General features: G+C 38.2%; 1 protein-coding gene across 8 annotated transcripts in view; it reads left to right on the top strand.

Moving 5' to 3' along the window:
• Positions 1–24,972, top strand: part of N4BP2 (NEDD4 binding protein 2) — a 108,507-nt gene that overhangs the window by 47,031 nt on the left and 36,504 nt on the right. For all 8 annotated transcript variants that reach the window (XM_038008613.2, XM_008017595.3, XM_073012457.1 and 5 more), the window contains 8 exons: positions 318–442; positions 5,569–5,657; positions 7,514–7,590; positions 11,922–12,077; positions 14,009–16,386; positions 17,209–17,294; positions 18,262–18,307; positions 20,224–20,420. In XM_038008613.2, coding sequence (XP_037864541.2) covers positions 318–442; positions 5,569–5,657; positions 7,514–7,590; positions 11,922–12,077; positions 14,009–16,386; positions 17,209–17,294; positions 18,262–18,307; positions 20,224–20,420 — 3,154 coding nt within the window. The remainder of the gene's footprint in view (positions 1–317; positions 443–5,568; positions 5,658–7,513; positions 7,591–11,921; positions 12,078–14,008; positions 16,387–17,208; positions 17,295–18,261; positions 18,308–20,223; positions 20,421–24,972) is intronic.

Below are 24,972 nucleotides of genomic sequence, written 5' to 3'. Positions count from 1 at the left end.
GCCTGTTGCCCAGACTGGAATACAGTGGTGCAATCTCAGCTCACTGCAACCTCCACCTCCTGGGTTCTAGCAGTTTTCATGCCTCAGCCTCTAGTAGCTGGGACTGTAGGTGCATGCCACCATACCTGGCTAATTTTTATATTTTTAATAGTGATGGAGCTTCACCACGTTGGCCAGGCTGGCCTTGAACTCCTGGCCTCAAGTGATCTACAAAATGATAGTACTTGAATAATGTATTTGGTTTATGACTTTGAAAAAATTAGGAGAGAAAATTTAGAAGAAAAGGTAATGAAAATTATTTCATTTATCTTTCACAGGACTTTGCAAGAGGATAATCCAAGTGGAGTCATTCTTAGTACTGATGATTATTTTTATATAAATGGACAGTACCAGTTTGATGTAAAGTACTTAGGAGAAGCACATGAATGGAACCAGAATCGTGGTAAGAACAGATAATCAGATTCTGGATAACGTTGTGAGTAATATAAAGAAAAGATTCACTTAGTATTTGTTCGTGTATTTGTTTTCTTTTTTTTTTGAGGCAGCTTCTCGCTATGTTGCACAGGCTAGAGTGCAGTGGTGTGATCTTGGCTCACTGCAGCCTTGACTTCTGGGTTCAGGTGATCCTCCCACATTAGCCTCCCAAGTAGCTGGTACCACAGATGTGCGCCACCATCCCTGGCTAATTTTTGTATTTTTTGTGGAGACAGGATCTCACTTTGTTGTCCAGGCTGGTCTTGAACTCCTGGGCTTAAGCAATCTGCCTCTCTCAGCCTCCCAAAGTGCCGAGTTTGCAGAAGTAAGCCACTGCACCCAGCTAAATTGGCTTAGTATTTTTTTTCGAGATGGAGTCTCGCTCTGTGCCCAGGCTGTAGTGCAGTGGTGCAATCTCGGTTCACTGCAACCTCTGCCTCCTGTGTTCAAGTGATTCTCCTGCCTCAACTTCCTGAGTAGCTGGGATTACAGGTGCATGCCACCACGCCTGGCTAATTTTTGTATTTTTTGTAGCGACAGGATTTCCCCCATGTTGGCCAGGCTGGTCTCGAACTCCTGACCTTAGGTGATCCGCCTGCCTTGGTCTCCCAAAGTGCTGAGATTACAGGTGTGAGCCACCATACCCAAGCTATAACTGTATAGTATATATAAAATTTTAACTATAATTAACATTAATTCTTGTGTTACATAGTAAGAGGTAAGTTTGTCTTATAGGGTTGTTATAAGGATTCAAAGAGTTAATTTTTGTAAGGTACTTAGAATATTGTGTGGCGTATTTAAGTTATCAGTAGGGATCTTTTGAGAAGTAAATCTAATTTTCTGCTTGGATCTCAGAATAGCTGTAAGGAAATTGCACTTGTTTCCTATGCTCTGGTTACTGTTGTCTTTTTTTTTTTTTCTTGACACAGAGTCTTGCTGTGTCGCCTGGCTGCAGTGCAGTGGTGTGATCTCGGCTCACTGCAACGTCAGCCTCCCACGTTCAAGCGATTCTCATGCCTCAGCCTCCCAGCCTGAGTAGTTGGGACTATAGGCGTGTGCCACCATGCCTGGCTAATTTTTGTATTTTTAGTAGAGATGGGGTTTTGCCATATTGGCCAGAGCCAGGCTTGTCTCGGACTCCTGTCCTGAAGTGGTCTGCCTACCTCGGCCTCCCAAAGTGTTGGGATTACAGGTTTGAGCCACCATGTCCAGCCTGGTTACTGCTTTCTAAAATCAAATTTGAACCACTAGAAATGGAGTTTGACTGGTTAACCACTGGTCTTCGTTAGATTGGTTTACTTCTTCTTTTTTTTTTTTTTTTGAGACTAAGTCTCACTCTGTTGCCCAGGCTGGAGTGCAGTGGCTCAATCTCGGCTCACTGCAACCTCTGCCTCCCGGGTTCAAGCGATTCTCCTGCCTCTGCCTCCTCCTGAGTAGCTGTGATTACAGGCGCATGCCACCGTGCCTGTCTAATTTTTGTATTTTTACTAGAGACGGGTTTCACCGTGTTGGCCAGGCTGGTCTTCAATGCCTGACCTTGTGATTTACCTGCCTCAGTCTCCCAAAGTGCTGGGATTACAGGCATGAGCCAGTACGCCTGGCGATTGGTTTACTTTTTATAGAAGATAGTGTGAGAATAAAAACAACTCTCTATAAACTGAATCTGTAGGGACATCATAGGTAAAAATTTAGTTTCCTTGCTAGCATAACTGTCTATTCAGTGAAGGTGGTTTTATCATTAAATGTTTATTTGCATAGTTTGAATTTTCTATGGAGAATCTTATTAAGATATAGGGACTATATTTTCCTCAGGTTTTTTTCTTTTTGAGACAGAGTCCTGGTCTGTCGCTAGGCTGGAATGTAGTAGCTTGATCTCGGCTCACTGTAATGTCTGCCTCCTGGGTTTAAGCAGTTCTCCTGCCTCAGCCTCCTGAGTAACGGGGACTACAGGCATAGGCCACCATGCCCAGCTAAGTTTTGTATTTTTAGTACAGACAGGGTTTCACCATGTTGGCCAGGATGGTCTCGATCTCTTGACTTCGTGATCTGCCTATCTCGGCCTCCCAAAGTGCTGGGATTGCAGGCATGAGCCACCACACCTGGCCCTCAGTCTTTTATGATAAGTGTACTATAAAGGTGATTCTTGGGTTTGCCATCTTCAGACATTGTTAACTTTTTATATATTCATTTTTGAACTAAAGATTAAGAATTCAGGAATCTGAAAATACCAACATAACTAAAACCAAAGGAGGCAGTATGATTTGGTGATGAAGATCACCCTTGGATTCACCAGTTACTAGCTATATGATCTTGTGCAAGTTATTTACACTTTCCAAGGCCCAGTGTCCCCTTTGTGAAAGGGAATAATAATACTTAACTCCTAGGATTGTTGTGAAAGTTAAGTGAAGGTAAAAAGTGTTAGCATTGGCTGGGTGCAGTGGCTTACGCCTGTAATTCCAGCACTTTGGGAGGCTTAGGCAGATGGATCACCTGAGGTCAGGAGTTCGAGACCAGCCTGGCCAACATGGCGTGACCCCATCTCTACTAAAAATACAAAAATTAACCAGGCATGATGGTGCACACCTGTAATCCCAGCTATTTGGGAGACTGAGGCAGGAGAATCGCTTGAACCTGGGAGGTAGAGGTTGCAGTGAGCCAAGATCCCACCACTGCACTCCAGTCTGAGTGACAGAGTGAGACTCTGTCTCAAAAAAAAAAAAAAAAAAAAGTGTTAGCATGGTTCAGCATGCCATTATGACAGCAACAATAATATATGTTAATAGGTGGAATTCATTTTAAAACTGCTTTGTTAAGACAAAATTCATGTACGATACAAATCATCCATTTAAATTGTACAATTCAGTGGTTTTTAGAACTTAATATTCAGGGCTGTGCATTCGTCAATACACTCTATTTAATTTGGCTTTGCTGCAACTTTTAGAACACGCTAAATTTTAGAACATTTTTATCATCTCAGAAAGATTCTGTACCTATTCGCAGTCACTCTTCATTTCTCTCTAGTCTGTGTTTTGTCACTATAGATAATTTGCCTATTCTGGACCTTTCCTACAACATGTGGACTTTTGTGATTGGCTTCTTTCACTTAGCATAATGTTTTCAAGCTTCATCCATGTTGTAGCATGTGTTTCATTCCTTTTTATGGATGAGTAAGATTCCATTGGGTGGATATATCACATTTTGTTAATCTGTTAATCAATTAATAGACATTTGCATTGTTTTCACTTTTTGGCTATTAAGAATACTGCTGCTATAAACAAACACACATGTCTATGTCTGATCTTTCTAGGAACTGCCATGCTGTTTTCCAAAGCAATCACACCTTTTTATGTTTCCTCTAATAATTTCTGAGAGTTTCAACTTTTCCACATCCTCACCAACACTTGTTATTGTCCGTTTTTTTGATTATTCCTATTCTGGTAGGTGTGAAGTGGTATCTCATTGTGCTTTCAATTTACTTTTCTCTGATGGCTGATGATGTGGAACATCTTTTTGTGCGTTTATTGGCCATTTGTATATCTTCTCTGGAGAAATGTCTATTCATATTTGCTCTGTTGCTCAGGCTGGAGTGCAGTGGCACGATCTTGACTCATTGCAGCCTCCACCTCCTGGGTTCAAGTGGTTCTTGTGCCTCGGCCTCCTGAGTAGCTGGGATTACAGGTGCGTGCCACCATCCCTGGCTAATTGTTGTATTTTTAGTACAGACAGGGTTTCACTATGTTGGCCAGGATGGTCTAGAACTCCTGACCTCAGGTGATTCACCTGTCTCAGTCTCCCAGAGTGCGGGGATCATAGGTGTGAGGTACCATGCCCAGCCTCTTTTGCCCATTTTTAAATTGGTTCTTTGTTTCATTAGTGAGTTATTAGAGACTGGGCAGAACTTTGAAAACTTCCAAATAATTACTTGTAAGACTTACTTGTTGTGGTACATCATTAATTTCCTGTATGGTCTAATTCCTTTGGAAGAAAGGTAAGAAAATCCCTTGTGCAACAGTGTATTATAATATTTTCTTTATTTCAGATCATTACATTTTGTGTGTGTGTGTTTGTCCATTTGGGTTTGTTGTTTGTTTTTAAGCTTTAGTTTTGAATAATTTTAGATTTATGGAAAAGTTGCAGAGATACTATGGAAAGCTTCTATATACCCTTCACTCATTTATCCTTCATGTTAACATCTAATATAACTAGGATACATTTGTCAAAACTAAGAAATTGGTTTATTATTATTAACTAAACTCCAAACTATAGTTTGATTTTAATTTTTCTACTCAAGGTATTTCTCTCTTGCTTGACAGTCTTAATATGTGGGTTTTTTTTTTTTTTTTTGGAACGGAGTCTTACTCTGTCACCCAGGCTGGAGTGCAATGGCATGGTCTCAGCTCACTGCAACCTTTGCATACTGGGTTCAAGCTGTTCTCCCGCCTCAGCCTCCCAAGTAGCTGGGACTCACATGCGTGCACCACACCTGGCTAATTTTTGTATTTTTAGTAGAGACGGGGTTTCAGTATGTTGGCCAAGGTTGGTCTTGGACTCCTGACCTCATGATCTGCCTGCCTTGGCCTCCCAAAGTTCTGGGATTACAGGCGTTAGCCACTGCACCCGGCTTTGTTTTGTATTTTTTAGGCAGAGTCTCACTCTGTTGCCCAGGCTGGAGTGCAGTGGCACGATCTTGGCTCACGGCAAACTCCGCCTCCTGGTTTCAAGTGATTCTCTTATCTCAGCCTCCTGAGTAGCTGGGACTACAGGTGGGCACCACCAAGCCTGAATAATTTTTGTTTTTTTAGTAGAGATGGGATTTCACCATGTTGGCCAGGTTGGTTTTGAACTCCTGACCTCAAGTGATCCACCTGCTTTGGCTTCCCAAAGTGCTGAGATTATGGGCATGAGCCACCATGCCCAGTAAACCTGTACTTACTTAATTTTTATGTCCCCAAAGGGATATTTAGAAGTTGAGCAGTGAGTAAAATTAGCGCATCTGTGTTTTTCAAATTATGAAAACATCAGATTTTTTGAAAATCATAATACTTAAATATTGTTATTTAAAAATGATTTTTAATTATCTGTTATGTTTTTCAGCAAAAGAAGCATTTGAGAAGAAGATATCTCCTATAATTATAGATAATACAAACCTACAGGCATGGGAAATGAAACCATATGTTGCTTTGGTTAGTACCGTAAATTGTCATAAGTTTATAACAGATCATATGCAGTTATTGGGGAACATTAATTACGAAAGTGAATCTGAAGCACTTAAGAATCTCAGAATCTTGGATAGTCTGTAACTGAGCTTTCTTTGGTCTTCAGGAAAATGAGGAAATTAGGCCATTTAGCTGAGTTTTTCCATAAAGGTAAATTTTTAAATTCTGAAATTCAATTTTTAAACTCTAAGTTAAAATTTTTTTTTTGAGTCTTTCGTGAAAAGATAGTGGTACTAAATTATAGTTTTTTTTGTATATATGTTATATATATTTATTTCATTTTCCTCATACTTAGCAGAATCAAAATTTGTTGGTCCTTTGTTTTTCCCCAAATTTCTTTTGAAATTTTGCTGTTCTGAGAAATTCAGCAATCTGTAAACTCAGCTATTCTCTCTGAATTTGCCAGATTTCTTCTACTATCTAAACCCTTTCCGTTTACCTGACCTATACCTAATCCTCTTTCCCTCCTTGCTCTTTTTTACCCAGCTTTTTTTTTTTGAAACTGAGCTTCGCTCTTGTTGCCCAGGCTGGAGTGCAATGGTGTGATCTCAGCTCACTGCAACCTCCGCCTCCTGGGTTCAAGCGATTCTCCTGCCTCAGCCTCCTGAGAAACTGGGATTACAGGTGCCTGCCACCACGCCCAGCTAATTTTTTGTATTTTTAGTATAGATGGGGTTTCACCATGGTGGCCAGGCTGGTCTTGAACTCCTGAACTCAGTTAATCCACCCACTTCGGTCTTGCAAAGTGTTGGGATTATAGGTGTGAGCCAACATGTGTGGCTAAAAATTCTTTATCTTCCTTTTTTTTTTTTTTTGAGATGGAATCTCGTTCTCTTGCCCATGCTGGAGTACAGTGGTGTGATCTCGGCTCACTGCGAGCTCCGCCTCCCGGGTTCATGCCATTCTCCTGCCTCAGCCTCCTGAGTAGCTGGGACTACAGGTGCCTGCCACCATGCCCGGCTAATTTTTTGTATTTTTAGTAGAGATGGGGTTTCTCCGTGTTAGCGAGGATGGTCTCGATCTCCTGACCTCGTGATCCACCCACCTCGGCCTCCCAGTGTGCTGGGATTACAGGCGGGAGCCACTGCGCCCGGCCTATCTTCTTTTCTTAACATTTTTTAAGAACAGTCTGTCATTAACACATGTAGAATTTATAAAATTACTGTGTAGTATTTTCATCTTGTGGTTATACCTTCACTTATTTAGTCAGTTCTATATTAATAGCCACATAGTTATTTGTATTCTTTTGCTGTTACAAATACTGGAAAACTGGCTATCCTGGCGTATATCTAATATATGTATTTTTTTTTTTTTTTTGAGACGGAGTTTCGCTCTTGTTGCCCAGGCTGGAGTGCAATGGCACAATCTCGGCTCACTGCAACCTCTGCCTCCCAGATTCAAGCGATTTACCTACCTCAGCCTCCCTAGTAGCTGGGATTACAGGCATGTACCACCATGCCCGGCTAATTTTGTATTTTTAGTGGAGATGGGGTTTGTCCATGTTGGTCAGGCTGGTCTTGAACTCCCGACCTCAGGTGATCCGCCCGCCTTCGCCTCCCAAAGTGCTGGGATTACAGGCATGAGCCACCGCTCCTGGCCTAATATATGTATTATATAAATAAACGCTCTTATATAAGTATTTATCAATAGTATAAATTTCTAATAGTTAATTGCTAGGTTAAAGTGATTGTATATTTTGCCATTTTAACATGCTCATCAAGATGAGATAATCTTTACGTTTAAAATGCTATAAATTTAGAAACAATAATTTTAATTTCTTGGAAGTATCTATTTTAAAATGTTTTTGTCTTTGTTGTATGTAGTCTCAGAAACACAAATACAAAGTCCTTTTTCGGGAACCAGACACATGGTGGAAGTTTAAACCAAAGGAACTTGCAAGGTAAAACTTGGAGGCTACCTAACATGCTTTTTATATAACAGCAGACAGAGAGGGTCCATCTAGATTTTTCCCCTTGTAAATGATGAATGAATTGATTAGACTGTATTTAATTTCTATTGCTTACAACTTTTTGTCCAGTTTTATGAAGAGTTTGTGTTTCTAAAATTGAGTTAATTTACAGTAAAAATTCCCCTTGTATTATATATTCTGTCCCTTATTACCTTTTTTGAGTTCTTCTTATTTATTTATTTATTTGTTTAAATATAGAGACAGGGTCTTGCCATGTTACCCAGGCTGGTCTTGAACTCCTGGCCTCAAGTGATCCTCCTGCCTTTGCCTCCCAAAGTGCTGGGACCACAGGTGTGAGCCACCATGCCCAGCCTGTACTTTATTACTTTGAATCATATGTTAATATCTGAAACTAGAACAGACCCTAGGATTTGGCATACCTGAACCATGTGCTACTGGGAGGGGCAGACTGTTGTAGCTGCTTAGTGACTTAGAGCACTGGAAGGTAGTACGAATGTAGAGATGGAAAAGGTAGCAAATATCCAGCTGTCCAGGTATCTCACTCCATGCCTGCCTCCCCCTATGGCTATACTCTTTTCTTTATTCAGTTGCTTGACTTGAATAAAAATGTCAGTCAAGGCATGGACATACAGTGTGTTTTGCTTTGTGTTCTATATTTCCATAGAGATAGCCCTAACTTCATTTTGGTTAGGTAATTTTTTTTCTTGGCAATTTCAACTAATTTTAGTACTAAAGGACAACCTAATTTTAGTATATTCCCAGTGTTGTGTGATCATCACCCCTATGTAATTTCAGAACTTTTCCATTTTCTCCAAAGAAGCCCTATGCCTACAAGCAGTTACTCTGGTTCCCCCCTCCTCTTGGCAACTACTAATATGTGTTCTGTATTTATGGGTTTTCCTGTTATGTATACTGCATATAAATGGAACGTATAATATGTGGCCATTTGTGTCTGGCATCTTTTCACTTAGCATAATGTTTTTAAGGCTCATCCATGTTGTAGCATGTATCACTACTTCCTTTTCATTTCCTTTTGATAGATTACTGAGTTTGGTTTTCTAATATTTCATTTAGGATTTTTGCATCTTTATAAGTGAATGAGATTGACTACAGTTTTTTATTCCTTGACTTGTCTTACCTGACTTTGCGGATCATAAAATTAATTGGGAAGTATCTCCTCTTTTCTTCTTTTCTAGGTTTATCTAAGTTTGAATGTTAGAATTTACTTAAAAAATTCTCTGGGTCTGATGTTTTCTTCGTGAGAATGTTCATTTGGAATTTTTCCTTTACAGCAACATTTCCGAATTTATTAAGACTTTATTAAAGCAATTATAATCGTCTCTTACTGTTAATACATCTACTGTGTTAGCAGTTAAGTTCCCTCCTGCAATCTTAGTATGTTTATATTATCTTCCCTCCTTTTTTCTTTATTGTTCTCATCAGAGATCAGATTTTGTTTTAATTAGCCTTTTCAGATAAACAAGTCTCAGCTTTATTTGAACTCCATTGTAAGTTTTTTGATGTTTAATTTCTGCTTCTCATTATTCTACCTTTATTGCTTTAAAAATCAATTTTGCTTTTTTATTCTCTTGTGTTTTAAACTTCTCTACTTGGAGGTTTAGGTCATTTTCTAATATGACATTTGATGTTAAAATTTCCCTATGTATGCCAGGTGTGGTGGCTGCCACCTGTGATCCCAGTACTTTGGGAAGCTGAGGCAGGAGGATTTCTTGAGACCAGGAGTTTGAGACTAGCCTGGGCAACAGAATGGGACCCTGACTCTACAAAAAATAAAAAAATTAGCTGGGTATGGTGGCATGGGCCTGTGGTCCCAGATGCTGAGGTGGCAGGATCGCTCTAGCCTGGGAGGTCGAGGCTGTGGTGAGCCGTGATTGCACCATTGCACTCCAGCCTGGGCAACAGCGTGAGACTCTGTCTCCCAATAAAATAAAATTTTCCTATGTATTATTTTAGCTGCTCTCAGAATTTTAATATATAATACTTTATTTTTGTTTTATTTAGTTATTTTCTAGTTTGCATTATGATTAATTTCGTCCTTTAGCTCTTGGGTTATTTAGTACTGTGTTTTTAAATTTCTGAACAGATGGGTGTTTTGTCTTTTATAAAAATTGGTTTTCAACTTAACTACAGTAGGTCAGGTTGTGTAGTTTGTGTGATACTAATTCACTGATATTTTAAAGATTTTTTTGGCCTACTTAAGTGTTGATTTTTTTATACATTTCATATTTGCTTGATAAGAATGTATATGATTACAATGTGTCAATATATCCATTAAATCATGCTTATTGTTACTCATATCTCCTATATTTGAGGGATGAATGTTGAAATCTCCCTTTATTTGTTGAACATGTGATTTCTCCTTATAATTCTGCCTATGTTTGCTTTATATATTTGGAGGGTAGTTTTTGAAATGTATACAAGCTTAAGATTTTTATATTATCCTAATAATTGAACCTTTTATTATTTTCTGGTGATTTTTGTTGTCTTTAGTAGTGATTTTTGTTGTAAAGTGTAATTGGTCTAATACTGATAGACCTATATCAGCTTCCTTTTAGTTAGTATTTATTTCTTTTTTCATACTTTTACTTTGAATGTTTTTGTTAGATGTATCTCTTGTAAGCACGATGGCTGGATTTTTTGAAATCCACTCTGTCCACCTTGACTTGTAACTGATAAACTTAGTCCTTTTATGGTTATTTTGGTTATTCATATAATTGATCTTGTTTCTTACAATTATGCATATAATTGATCTTGTCTCATTCTGTGCTTTTTGTTTATCTCACATTTTCTGTGATTGTTCTTCTAATATAGAAAATGATGTAGTTGGATTTTTTTTCCTATCATGCCTTATTTAAAATTTTAAAAATTGTTTCCAAATTTTTTTATTAAATTTTTTTCTTCTCTACTAATTTGGAAATCATATACACTATTTTTGTTCTTTTAGTGGTTACCTTACAAGTTTTATCATGCAGACTTTAAATCTAAAGTCAAACCATTTTCTTGGCTTTCCTCCTCACACATACGAAGACTTTAAAACATTTTAATTCTGATACTTGCCTCCCTCTCAGTTTACATGCTCTCATTGTCCAGAATATACAGGTAGTGTTTGTTTTCACTTATTCATCTAGTTATTGCTTTCTGCTTCATTTTTTTCTTGCATCATATACCTTTCATCTGGGAATTTCCTTCTGCCTGATGTTCATCTTTGAGAATTTTCTTTACAGTAAGGGTCTGCTTGGTGTCAAATTCTTTTTTTAAAATCTGCAAATCTTTTTATTGCCCTCATTCTTGTAAGATACTTTTGCTGGATATGTATATTCTATACTGACAGTTATTTTCTGTTGTTGAAGATAACACTTAACTCCCTTCTGACTTACATTATTATTGTTGTTAAGTCAGCTGTCATTCTAATAGTTTCTTTGTGGATAACTAGTTTTAAAATGATTTTTTAAAATTTCTGGTTGCTTTTAATATCATCTCTTTGTCTTTGGTGAATGACAATTTCAGTACTATGTTTCTAGTTATAGATTTCTTATTTTTTATCTTGTTTGGCATTTGTTGGCTTCTGAAATTAAGGGATTGGTATTTTTCATCAGTTCTGGAAAATTCTCAGCATTTTTCTTTACATTGCTTCCGTCCCATGCGTTCTCTTCTCTTTCCGGGACTTAGATTAGATGTATACTAGAACTTTTGGCTCTGGCTCCTATGACTCTTAACCTTTCTTTCATATTTTCTATCTCTTTGCTTCTCTGTGATCTGAAACCAGACAAGATCGAGGTAGGTAAATATGAAAGCCAGATTTCCCAACTGGCAAATGCATATATTATCCCTGGGATCCAGACACAAAGCCTTGAATTCAACCCAAGACAGGAGAGTTGCAATTGAGATGTTTTCATAACATCTGGCCTCCTGGCAGAGATAAACCTAGATGCTGTGTGAAAGTACTCCCGAGTTGAAGGCCTCAGAATTCTCATGTATTAGTTCAACCAGATATGAACTTATAATAAAAAACATTTTAAAAAAAGCCACCATGAGTGAAAACACAAACAACAAACTTCATATTTGAACCTCTAGAAACTTCAAATACTAGAATTTTCTTTCTTTCTTTGAACTTAAAGTGTATAATTTAAGAAATCCTTAATAAAATGAAAATTAGGATCGATTCATATATATTGTCACAATAAAGCAGCTTTGATATTCTTATCTATTAGAAATATATTATTGTTTTTCTGGACATATGTTCTGATTTTTAACAATGCTTTCTCCCCTGGAATTTTCAGGCGTAACATTCACGGGGTAAGCAAAGAAAAAATAACAAGAATGTTGGAACATTATCAACGTTTTGTTTCAGTGCCAATAATTATGAGTTCTTCGGTTCCAGAGAAAATTGAACGTATTGAGTTGTGTGCATATTCTTGTGAGGATAGAAGCACCAGGTAGGTTAAAATGCCTTATGTACAAAATTCAATTTGAAATATAATTTTTAAAAAGTATAATTTTGGAGCGTGTGGAATCATTGCTGATAAACTTTAAAAATAAGGTGGAGTTGGCCAGGTGTGGTGGCTCACACCTGTAATCCCGGCAGTTTGGGAGGCTGAGGCAGGTGGATCACCTGAGGTCAGGAGTTTGAGACGAGCCTGACCAATATGGAGAAACCCCATCTCTACCAAAAGTACAAAATTAGCTGGGCTGGTGGTGCATGCCTGTAATCTCAGCTGCTTAGGAGGCTGAGGTAGGAGAATCACTTGAACCTGGGAGGCGGAGGTTGCAGTTAGCCGAGATCGCACCATTGCATTCCACCCTGGGCAACAAGAGCGAAACTCCATCTCAAAAAAATAAAAAAAATAAATAAGGTGGACTTTTGTTATTTGTAAGGGTTTACTTATAGTCTTACCTGGGGTGAGATATATGTAGTTAGCAAGAGAAGTACAAGTTCATATGGGAGATGACATGACAGTTCTTTTGTTGTCCTAGAGTTTTGCGAGTCCATGATTATGCTGTGAATTCTCCTGCCAGTTTTATGTGACGCTTGCTGCTAAACCAGTATTTCCCTTATCTTCTCGCTGTTATTATTTTGTATCCACTTAAATCACTTATTAATTTCCTTAAGTTTTAATGAAAATACTCTTTCAAGCTAGTGTTATAAAAATTATTAACGGTACACTTTTACCAAGTAATACAAGTCGTGGCCTTCTGACAGTTTGCAATCCGAGGTAGCACTGATTCTGTTTAGCAGTGAGGACACATAAACAATTGAATAAATAAAAACAGCATTAATTGACCGAGTAAAGAAGAAACCAGATATATGTAGAGGTCTGAATTATCCATATGTTATGATGGTAAGGGATAAAAAGGAGTTGGGAATGGGGAAGACAAAATTTATAAATGCTTTTTTAAATTGAGAAACAGTGTTGCAAAGTAGTTAAGAACATGAACTCTTGAGCTATGTTTCCTGGGTTCAAAAATCCCAAAGCTTTGTAATCTTTGGCAAGTTACAAAATCTTTCTGTACTTCAGTTCTTCATTTCTAAAATGCCGGTAATACTCTGCTCATAAAAATCTTATAAGGATTATGAATTAGTACATGCAAGGGACTTAGAGTTGTATCATCATCTAACACATAGAAAACTCAGTGTTAGGTATGAGTTCACTTAGGAAGGCATCCTGTGAGAGTTGGGACTTCGAGCACTCCTGAAGTTAAAAAAAAAAAGGAAAATGCGTTGACAAATTTAATCGGGAAAAATTAACTGAAGTTGAGAGTAAAATGATTTGCACAAGTGCTCTGAGTCTGAAATTAACATTAAGTATGGCTTTAAAAAATCTTACCAAATGACATTTCAAATGAAAGCTCTTTTTCTCTCATTTCTCTTAATTGGGCAAATAGCGTTGGTTGGCCCTTTGTGACTTTGTAAATGAAACTTCCTCTGTATCAAATGACAGGTGCACAGTATAGAGGCAGACCTATTTTACATATGCTTAGCTATGTAAAACTAAAGTCAGAAAGAAGCCAGGAAAGTGGTGTCCTCTCCTGGGAACAAATTCAGAGCTTTAACTTTAATGCATAATTAACACCTAAACTGAAAATCTCATATGTACTATTCAATTCAAAAAAAAGTTTGAGTGCTTCATATATGCCAAGCATCATGCTAGGTAATGGGGTTACAACAAAGTAATATCAAAGATCACTACAACAAAGTAAATCAAAGATCACTATGATCAAAATTAGCTTTTATAATTTTAATGTAGTTTATTTATAAAATTTTCAGAATAACTGTTAAGTGCCCTGACAATTAATGCTTCTTTAAATCATAGTATTGATGGCAGCATTAAGAGACTTTCTCATGATACTCTTTAAAATAATCTTACAGCCCAAGAGACAATGAAGATACTACCTCTGAAAAAGAAGAAAATGTTTTATCTTCATCTTTGAAGCATCTAGATTTCATTGAAGAGAAGAATCTTGATGTAACCAAAGAAACAGTGTTACCCGAGAATGTTACATCTCTCTCTAATGCAGATTTAAACAAAAGAAGAAAAGAAATAAGTGATACGAATCCTAGCATTCAAAGTGCTTTAATTCTGGAAACTCCACACATGTATTTTTCTGACTCTGAAAGCAAACTACAAGTAACAGACAAAAGTGAAGAAGAGCAAATAGAAATGGTGGCTGTAAAAGGGTATAGTAAAACTGACACAGATAGTTCTATGGAGAGAGTATCACCTAGTACTTGCTATAGTGAAAATAATCAAGAAGACTGTGATCTTGCAAATACCGAACCACTTCAAAATGAAAAACCCTCACCTGGTGAAATAGTGGAAGAAAGAGCAACAGTAAAGAAAAAAGCCTTTGGGAAACAAAAAAGCAAATCAACTTTGGAAAAGTTCCCAAGACATGAGCTGTCAAATTTTGTTGGTGACTGGCCAGTTGATAAGACTATTGGTCAGAGGACAAAAAGGAATAGAAAAACGGAAAAAACTTCATCTGTACAAAATGACAAAAAGTATAATTACCCTCAGTCACACAAAGTATTAGTTAACAGTTTATCTGTGAATATAGATTGTGTCCAGCAACGAGGATCTCCACATGAAAGTGTAGAGGATGGCAGAAAGTCACAGTGTGATGATGCTTCAGAGCCACTCAGTAGCTATAAATATGATGCTTATAAAAATATTGAAAAAAACTCATTCGACATTGTGGGTGACTGGCCTTCATTTGATTCTTTAGCTCAGAGGGAACACAGATCAAGACTGCCAAAGACTGGTTTCAGTGAGCCCAACCTAGAAATTGGAACAAATGGCAAAATGAATGAAATATCATTATCTACAGCACATGAGGCCTGTTGGGGCACAAGCCCTCAAAAACTAAGGACATTGAGTAGCTCCAATTTAGGAAGTTCTGAAATGCTACCCAGTGAAATGACCTGTGAGAGTCAGACCTGTCTAAGTACAAAGAGTCATGGGCAACACACATCATTGCCTCTTACTTTTACCAATAGTGCACCAACTATTTCTGGAGTAGTGGAACCAGAAACATTAGCTGAATGTCAAGAGCATATGCCTAAGAGAGACCCTGGAAAAGAAGTGGGCATGTGTACCCAGACTGAACCACAGGATTTTGCTCTTTTATGGAAAATAGAAAAGAATAAAATTAGCATTTCAGATTCTATCAAAGTATTAACAGGAAGATTAGATGGATTTAAGCCGAAAGTTTCCAGTATTAACACAAAATCAGATGTTCAAGAAGCAATTCCATATAGAGTAATGTATGATAAAAGCACATTTGTTGAAGAAAGTGAGCTTACCAGTGCAGATGAATCTGAAAATCTTAACATTCTTTGTAAACTGTTTGGATCCTTTTCATTAGAAGCCCTGAAAGACTTATATGAGAGGTGTAATAAAGATATTATTTGGGCCACAAGTCTTTTGTTGGATTCTGAAACTAAGTTATGTGAGGATACAGAGTTTGAGAATTTCCAAAAATCGTGCGATGGATCACAAATTGGGCCTTTTTCTCTGGGGTTGAATTTGAAAGAAATTATTAGCCAAAGAGGAACTTTAGAGAATTCTAATTCTCCTGTGCCAGAGTTTAGCCATGGGATTGGTATTAGTAATGCTAACTCACAGTCTGCTTGTGATGCAGAAAGAGGAAACTCGGAGCAGACGGAAATAAGAGCTGTTACTCCTGAAAACCATGAATCAATGGCAAGTATACTTCCCAGTGCTGCTGTGAGTCTAAAGAATAATGACGACGTACTTCCTAACAGCCAGGCAGAACTTTTATATAGCAGTAAGCAGTCCTTTCCAGGTATTCCAAAAGCTACTACTACAGATATGAGTGAAACAGAAAAAAACCTAGTAGTCACAGAGGCTGGAGACAACATACATTCTCCTTCACATTTTTCTGATATTTTTAACTTTGTATCTAGTACTTCAAATCTTGAATTCAATGAAGAAATTTATTTTGCTGACTCTCTTGAAATAAAGAGAAATGAAAAATTTCCAAAGGATTATGTGAAATTTTCAGATGCAGAAGAATTTATGAACGAAGATGAGAAGGAAATGGAGGAAATTCTAATGGCAGGAAGTAGTTTATCAGCTGGAGTTAGTGAGGAAGATAATACCGAGATATTGAATCCCACTCCAGCGATGGCCAAATCTCTGACTATAGACTGTCTGGAATTGGCATTACCACCTGAACTAGCTTTTCAACTTAATGAATTATTTGGTCCTGTTGGTATTGATTCAGGTGAGGAAAAAGTAAATGACCATGTGTGTGTCTTTGTGTGACTAGACTATAGAGGCTTCTATTTTTTTTTTTTTTCCCCCTGAGGCAGAGTCTTGCTCTGTTGCCCAGGCTAGAGTGCAGCGCCTCAGTCTCGGCTCACTGCAACCTCCGCCTCCCAGGCTCAAGTGATTCTCCTGCCTCAACCTCCAGAGTAGCTGGGATTATAGGAATGTACCACCATACCTGGCTAGAGAGTTCTATTTTGATTGTGAAATTATTTTCTATGTTAACTGAAATGCAAAAGTAATTTTATGTTGTTTAACTTCACGTAGTGCCTTATTTTTGACACATTTCTGGAGACCTTTAAGAAATATAATTGGAATAAACAGAGAATATTTATATGGAGTTTGTATTTATCCCATGCATAGTTTGAACGTTTTCTCTGGTATTTACTTCACACCTGATTGTACGGATGAACCTTTTAAAAATCCTTTGGTGCTACTCCAGTTACGTTTAAGACAAGATTAATTTTTTTAGAGCATATTTATTGAAAAGTCTTGATTAACAGAAATGAATAAAGTAAACATATTTAGACTCATGGAAAGGAATAACTTAAATAGATTTACTGTGAAGCTTTGTATAACTGCAGTAGTCAAGAAGTGTGAAGACAGTAACATAGCATATAACATAAATAAAAATACTCTGAGATTTAGTAAATAGAAACATAAGTTAGGAATTAATAATACAAGTTAGTTTTATAATGCATGAGGTGGTTTAGTATGTTTTCTGCAAATATATAATGACTAATGATTACATTTTCTTCCCTCCCCCTTCCCCCACAAGGGTCTCTAACAGTTGAAGATTGTGTGGTTCATATAGATCTGAATCTGGCAAAAGTGATTCATGAGAAATGGAAAGAATCTGTAATGGTTGGTAGGCTTCTTTTTATAAAGAGCTCCTTTTTTATCCATTTTGAACCTTTGAATTTCAATAAAATCTACCACATAATATGAAGGAGTTCTGTTGAGTTTTGACTTTGAGATGGATGAGTTCTGTTGAATTTTGACTTTGAGAGAGAATGAACTTGTACCACTTAACAGATTACTGTCTTTTTTTTTTCTTTCATTCTTTTCACTAGTTTAAGTATTTCCAGACAGCCTCAAGTTATATAATTAGCGATGGAGCTCATTGTGATTGTTGATTTTTTTTTTCTTTTTTCTATTTTAGAGACAGTGTCTAACTCTGTTGCCCTGGTTGAGTGCAGTGGCACAGTCATAGCTCACTGCAGCCTTGAACTACTGGGCACACAATCCTCCTGCCTTAGCCTCCAGAGTAGGTGGGACTAAACAGGTGCCTGCCACCACACCTAGGTAATTTTTTTTTTTTTTTTTTTTTTTTTAATAGAGGCGAGGTCTCACTATGTTGCCCAGGTTGGTTTTGAATTCCTGGCTTTAAGTGATCCTCCTGCCTTGGCCTCCCAAAGTGTTGGGATAATAGGCATGAGCCACTGTGCCTGGCCTGTTTTTTTTCCAAGAAAAAAAATTACCAACGGTGAGTTTTTCACTCCCAGAATTAAAGACTTCAATGCCGATTGGTTAAATTTCAAAGACAGTTTTTAATTTATTTAAAATTTTTTTTTCAGACCATTCTCCATAACAAGAATTTTTTTGAAAAAAAGTGCAGTATTTTTACCATTCTGTAAGTGGAAAAATATGTAGCTGTAGTCATGCTTCATAATTTTTATTATCTAACTTTATTGTTTTACTTAGATTTAGTAAGGATCGTTTACAGTTATACAAGGAGAAATGATTTCTAGAGAAAAATAATATAACCTTGTATCCTTGTTTACTAATGCACTCCTTGTTTGCCAATCTCTTGCCTGGCTTTTGTGTTTAGGAGCGACAAAGACAAGAAGAGGTGTCTTGTGGCAAGTTTATGCAGGGTAAAGCACATATTTTTATTTCTAATGTCTTAATGTTGAAACTTGGTGTGTGTGTTTGAATTTTAACTCATTCTAAATTACTTCCACAAAGTACGGTACTCACAAATTTTGATTTGCAAATAAAAGTTTTATTTATTTATTTAGGGACAGAGTCTTGCTCTGTCGCCCAGGCTAGAGTGCAATGGTGCCATCTTGCCTTACTGCAACCTCTGCCTCCTGGGTTCAAGCAATTCTCCTGCCTCAACCTCCCGAGTAGCTGGGACTACAGGTGCACGCCACCATGCCTGGCTAATTTTTGTATTTTTAGTAGAGACAGGGTTTCACCATATTGGTCAGGCTTGTCTCGAACTCCTGACCGCAGGTGATTCACCCGCCTTGGCCTCCTAAAGTGTTGCGGTTACAGGCATGAACCACCACGCCCAGCCAGTTCTTTAAAAATATTTAATACTTTATTTATATGAAATAAAACTTAAAAGGGAAAAAAGCCCCTATAATATATATTGAACTTTCATGAGTGCTGTGGAACACCTAGGGTATGCTCTCAAAGTATTTCCTGTTGAGATTTTGCTCTCCATGAAAGAAAACTTTTGGTTTGAGAGCAATAAAGTGTTCATGTGTTTGATCAAGAACATCATTGAAATATTACTAGGTTATTCAAAGTTTTTATTGATGTCAGTATTGTTAGATCACAAAACGCAGCCTGCTTTTTTGGTACATCCTGCCAACTTGAAAATATTTGATTCCAGATGACTTCTCTTAGATAGTGTTGTCTTCAGTGACTGTTGCAGGGTGGCAGACCTGTTATTAAGCATCCTCCTTTTGTGCCTGAGTTCCTCCATATGCCTCTGTTGTCCACTCCACACTGGGACCAAGGCAAGGAGTTCCACCTTGAAGATTCTTAGGATCCACTTTGGTCCAGACCTGTGCTCATGTCATAGCCTCAAGAGCTACAGCTGATGTAGGGATAGAGGTGCCCAAACGATGGTGTGCAAATGCCAGTGTCTGTTGTTTCTTCACTCCCCAGGACAGCAGAGGAATATATCAGAATGTGTTGATATTCCTCTGAGAAGTTGAAATGTTACACATTAAATTCTGTTATTGTGACCTTTATAGAATGTTCAGTTCCTTATTTTGAATATCATTTGCCCAATCTTTATTGTGTGCCTTCAGTGAGTTACAGGTTTGCCAAAATAATCAATCTTCTTGGTCCTTAGAATGGGTGGGCAGAGCTGACTATAGCTGTTATGGTTGCTCACTTCCAGCTGGCTATAACTGCCTCTATTTATCAGTGTCCTGTATACATGTCACCATATTTTGGGTTGATATGATATGAAAAAGAGTAGGAAGCATTGAGTCAGTTTAAAATTATTCACAGACTGGCCGGGTGCGGTGGCTCACACCTGTAATCCCAGCACTTTGGGAGGCCAAGGCAGGCGGATCACCTGAGGTCACGAGTTCGAGGCCATCCTGGCCAACATGGTGAGACCCCGTCTCTACTAAAAATGCAAAAATTGGGCATGCTGGCAGGCGCCTGTAATCCCAGCTACTTGGGAGGCTGAAGCAGGAGAATTGCTTGAACCCAGGAGGCAGAGGTTGCAGTGAGCCGGGAGCGCGCCATTGCACTCCAGCCTGGGTGACAGAGCAAGACTCTGTCTCAAAAAAAAAAAAAAAAAAAAAAAAAAAAAATTATACACAGATCATTACTCTCTTAAAATATTGCTACATTAACACATACCATTTCTTCCTTGCAATGATGTGAAGATGTATTTTACAATTTCAGAGTTGTGTTATATTTACAAACTGAAAATTAAAAAACTGTTGTTCCCTTGGTCTTTGAGGTAAATGTAACAGAGTGAATAATGTTTAATTTATACATTTATTGTTGAGAGTATGACAGTATTTATACTACTTTGTAGATCCTTCCTTGGTTGGACATACTGGGCTTGATAATCCTGAACAAAAATCATCGCAGAGAACAGGCAAAAAATTACTGAAGACCTTAGCAGCGTCCGAAATGCTACCTTTATTGGATCATTGGAATACTCAAACTAAAAAAGTATCACTCAGAGAAATAATGTCAGAAGAAATTGCTTTACAGGAAAAACATAATTTGGTATGAATTAATATAAATATTAAGCTACTGTCTCTGATTCTGGTTTATTGTGTATGTTTACTTTGTGATTTTCAAAGTATTTTCTAGTCTGGAATCCATATTTAACCTGATTGAATTTAATGTTAAAATTGAAAAATATTTTAAGTATAATTTGAAGCTAGAGGTTTTTGCTTCAGGGAAATTAGTTGATAGCTATAAGCCATCCATGTTATGTTTGTGTTGTTTTAGATTTAATTTTATAGGTGATTGAACTGCATCTTTCTTTTTCTTTCTTTTTTTTTTGAGAAGGAGTGAGTCTCCCTCTGTCGCCCAGGCTGGAGTGCAGTGGCCGGATCTCGGCTCACTGCAAGCTCTGCCTCCCGAGTTCACGCCATTCTCCTGCCTCAGCCTCCCAAGTAGCTGGGACTACAGGCGCCCGCCACCTTGCCCGGCTAGTTTTTTGTATTTTTAGTAGAGACGGGGTTTCAGCCAGTTAGCCAGGATGGTCTCGATCTCCTGACCTTGTGATCCGCCCGCTTCGGCCTCCCAAAGTGCTGGGATTACGGGCGTGAGCCACGGCCGTTTTTTTTTTTTGTTGTTGTTTTGTTTTGTTTTGTTTTGTTTTGTTTTTGGAGAAGTGGTCTTGGCTCTGTTGCCCACACTAGAGTGCAGTGGTGTGATCACAGCACATGGAAGCCTTGACCTCCAGGGCTCAGGCAATCCTCCCACCTCAGCCTCCTGACTAACAGGGACTGCCATGCCTGGGTTTTTTTTTTTTTTTTTTTTTTTTTTTTTTTTTTGAGATGGAGTTTCACTCTGTTGCACAGGTTGGAGTACGGTGGTGCAATCTTGGCTCACTGCAACCTCCATCTTTCAGGTTCAAGCGATTCTCCTGCCTCAGCCTCCCAAATAGCAGGGACTACAGGTATGTGCCTGGCTAATTTTTAGTAATTTTAGTAGAGACGGGGTTTTACCAGGTTGGCCAGGCTGGTCTCGAACTCCTGACCTCAAGTGATCTACCTGCCTCAACCTCCCAAAGTGCTGGGATTACATACATGAGCCACCATACCCGCCAATTTTTGAATTTATTATAGAGACAGTTTTGCCACGTTGCCCTGGTTGGTCTTGAGTTCTGGGCTCAGTGATTCACCTGCCTTGCCCTCCCAAAATGCTGGAATTAAAGGCATGAGTCACTGTGTCTAACTGGCTGTGTCTTTTTTTTCTTTTTTAAATTTTATTTGTTTGAAACAGAGTCTTGCTCTGTTGCCCAGGCTGGAGTGCAGTGGAACAGTAAGGCTCACTGCAGCCTCAGCCTCCTGGGTTTAAGTGAGCCCCCTGTTTTAGCCTCACAAGTAGGTGGGACCACAGGCACGTGCCATGATGCCTGGCTAATTTTATTTTTTGTAGAGAGGGGGTCTTGCCATGTTGCCCAAGCTGATCTTGCACTCCTGGGCTCAAGTGACCCTCCTGCCTCAGCTTCCCAAAGTGCTGGGATTACTGACATGAGCCACCACGCCCAGTCAGCTGCATCTTTTTCAGCTTTTAATATTTACCTCTATTTTTTTATTTCTATAAAAACATGAAAGAAATCTTATTTAAAGATAATTATTTATATTAGTAATAAGAAATGTCTGTCTTACTATTAAAGATGTCTGTCTTTGAAACAAATTTTGTTTTTTGTTTTTTTTGAGATGGAGTTTTGCTCTGTTGCCCAGGCTGGAGTGCAGTGGCGTGACCTCAGCTCACTGCAAGCTCCGCCTCCCAGGTTCACACCATTCTATTGCCTCAGCCTCCTGTGTAGCTGGAACTATAGGTGCCTGCCGCCACGCCTGGCTAATTTTTTGTATTTTTTAGTAGAAATGGGGTTTCACTGTGTTAGCCTGGCTGGTCTCGATCTCCTGACCTCGTGATCCGCCAGCCTTGGCCTCCCAGAGTGCTGGGATTACCAGTGTGAGCCACCACGCCCGGACGAAACAAAATTTTTTAGAGAAAAATTTTAGAAACTTATGAGTTTGAATAAAAAAATTACTCTTCCTTTTCAAACAGAACCTTCACTTTACTTTGAATTTTAGTTTTGGTCTTTATTTCCAAATATCTAAATATATGAAGCCATACGTCCAGTTGATTTCTTTTGGATTTCTTCTACTCTTTTCTGGAATTCTGAAAATTAGTATTAAAGAATTCCAGGTCAAAAGGGAAAACATCCTAGAGGTTATTTAGTCTAATTCTCAAGGGAAAAAAATAATTCTTAGATGGTATTCTTAAAACATTTTAACACTTTCTTATTTGTTTGACTGCACAAAGGAGCACCTTTATATTTGGCTGTAATACATCCAGTTAAAGCATAGGGATTCCTATACTTTTGTATTTATTTTTTAAATTTATCTTGGTTAATTAAATTAGAAATATGCTGCCATTCCCATCTTTGTATCCTAATGCAATCCAAGAAATAACCTCTTCAGTAGATCTTAAAATTTTAGTGTCCTGTCAAATAGCCTCTTCAATTAATATATGTATTATTTTGAGGCAATGAATTTTCTCTTTTTTTTTTTTTTGAGCTCATTCTGTCACCTAGGCTGGAGTGCAGTGGTGTGTTCTTGGCACTCTGCAACTTCCACCTCCTGGGTTCGAGCAATTCTCCTGCCTGAGCTTCCCAAGTAGCTGGGATTACAGGCATGTGCCACCACACCCAGCTAATTTTTGTATTTTTAGTAGAGACAGGGTTATACCATGTTGGCCAGGCTGGTCTTGAACTCCTGGCCTTAAGTGATTTGGCCTCCCAAAGTGTTGGGATTATAGGCGTGAGCCACGGCGCCCAGCCAGCAATGGATTTTCTTAAAAAAATAAAAAATAAGAATAAGGAAAGCCTAACACTTAGGCTTAAATGATGTGATACTTTCTGTTGAAATGCCGTTTTCCCCTATTGAAACTTGTCTTTACAGTTCTAACCTCTCTTTAATATCTCGATGTAATAGTGAACAAATGAGCATCTTTTGACTTAACAACTTACTCTATTTTTTTTTTTTTTTTTTTTTTGCTATCAGTGAGTTTTGCTTGTTTTTTTTTTGTTGTTTTTTTTTTGTTTTTTTTTTTGTTTTTTTTTGAGACAGAGTCTGGCTCTGTTACAGGCTGGAGTGCAGTGGCACCATCTCAGCTCACTGCAACTTTGCCTTTTGGGCTCAAGCCATCCTCCCACCTTAGCCTCCCAAGTAGCTGGGACTACAGGTATGAGCCATGATGCTCTGCTAGTTTTTTTTTGTTGTTGTTTGTTTGTTTTGAGACAGAGTCTCACTGTGTTGCTCAGGTTGGAGTGCAGTGGCACAATCTCGGCTCACTGCAATCTCCACCTCCCAAGTTCAAGCGATTCTCCTGCCTCAGCCTCCCAAGTAGAAGGGATTACAGGTGTCCGCCACCATGCCTGGCTAATTTTTGTATTTTTAGAAGAGATGGGGTTTCACCATGTTGGCCAGGCTGGTCTCAAACTCCTGAGCTCAAGCAATTCACCTGCCTTGGCCTTCCAAAGTGCTATGATTATAGGTATGAGCTACCACACCTGGCCTTTGCTTGTTTTTCTATAGATTGGATAATATAATAGAAGCTGGTTGGCTTTGTCCCAAGGATACCCACCTTTACATAGAGCCTCAGAAAGATAATTTTTTTCTTTCTTTCTTTTTTTCTCAAATAGAGATGAGGTCTTGCAATGTTGCCCAGGCTGGTCTCGAACTCCTGGCTTCAAGCAGCCCTTCTACCTTGGCCTTTCAAAGTGCTGGGATTATTAAGTGTAAACGACACTGCACCCAGCCAGATAATTTTCTGATGCTGTCCTCACTCTTTGTCCCCAAAGGAGAAATATACTTTGTATATATTTTTTAAAGCAAAAAATAGAAACTTTACACATAATATATTAATAGAATAATTAATTTTAAGATGATTAAGGTTACAAGGTTTTAGTTCATTGATGAAACCTCAGAATTTATAGTTTAGAAACTATGACCTGGTAGATTGGTAGAAAATCTGATTATTGAATTTTTTAGTAATTTTAGATTACATGTGTATCTTAAGTAAAATGTGAAGTATTTTGAATTTTGTTTTGGAGGGACTGGGTTTCACTCTATTGCCCATGCTGGAGTGTGCAGTGGTGCAATCTCCTGGGCTCAAGCAATCCTGTCACCTCAGCCCCTCAAGTAGCTGGGACCAGAAGCACACGTCACCACGCCTGGCTTATTTTTGTATTTTTAGTATAGATGGGGTTTTGCCATGTTGCCCAGGCTGGTCTCAAACTCCTGGGCTCAAGTGATCTGCCCACCTTGGCCTTCCAAAGTGTTAGGATTATAGGCATGAGCCACTGCACCTACCCAGAAATATTTTAAATTTCTTCAGGTAGCTTGTTTCCATCACTCTTGTTATATATTCAGCGTTATCACTCCTTTTTGCTTGTCATATTGTCACCTCTTGTGGTTCCTCTTTTATTGCTGTTTGGTGTTATAAATGGCCTATGTATGGTTAAGCTTTAAAACAAATAACAATTCTACCTTTTTCCCAGATTATTTTAATTTGTTTATTTATTTATTTA

Source organism: Chlorocebus sabaeus, chromosome 27, assembly GCF_047675955.1.
Source record: "Chlorocebus sabaeus isolate Y175 chromosome 27, mChlSab1.0.hap1, whole genome shotgun sequence".
In the NCBI taxonomy this organism is placed as follows: Eukaryota; Metazoa; Chordata; class Mammalia; order Primates; family Cercopithecidae; genus Chlorocebus; species Chlorocebus sabaeus.
This window is presented reverse-complemented; position numbering and strand designations above follow the sequence as displayed.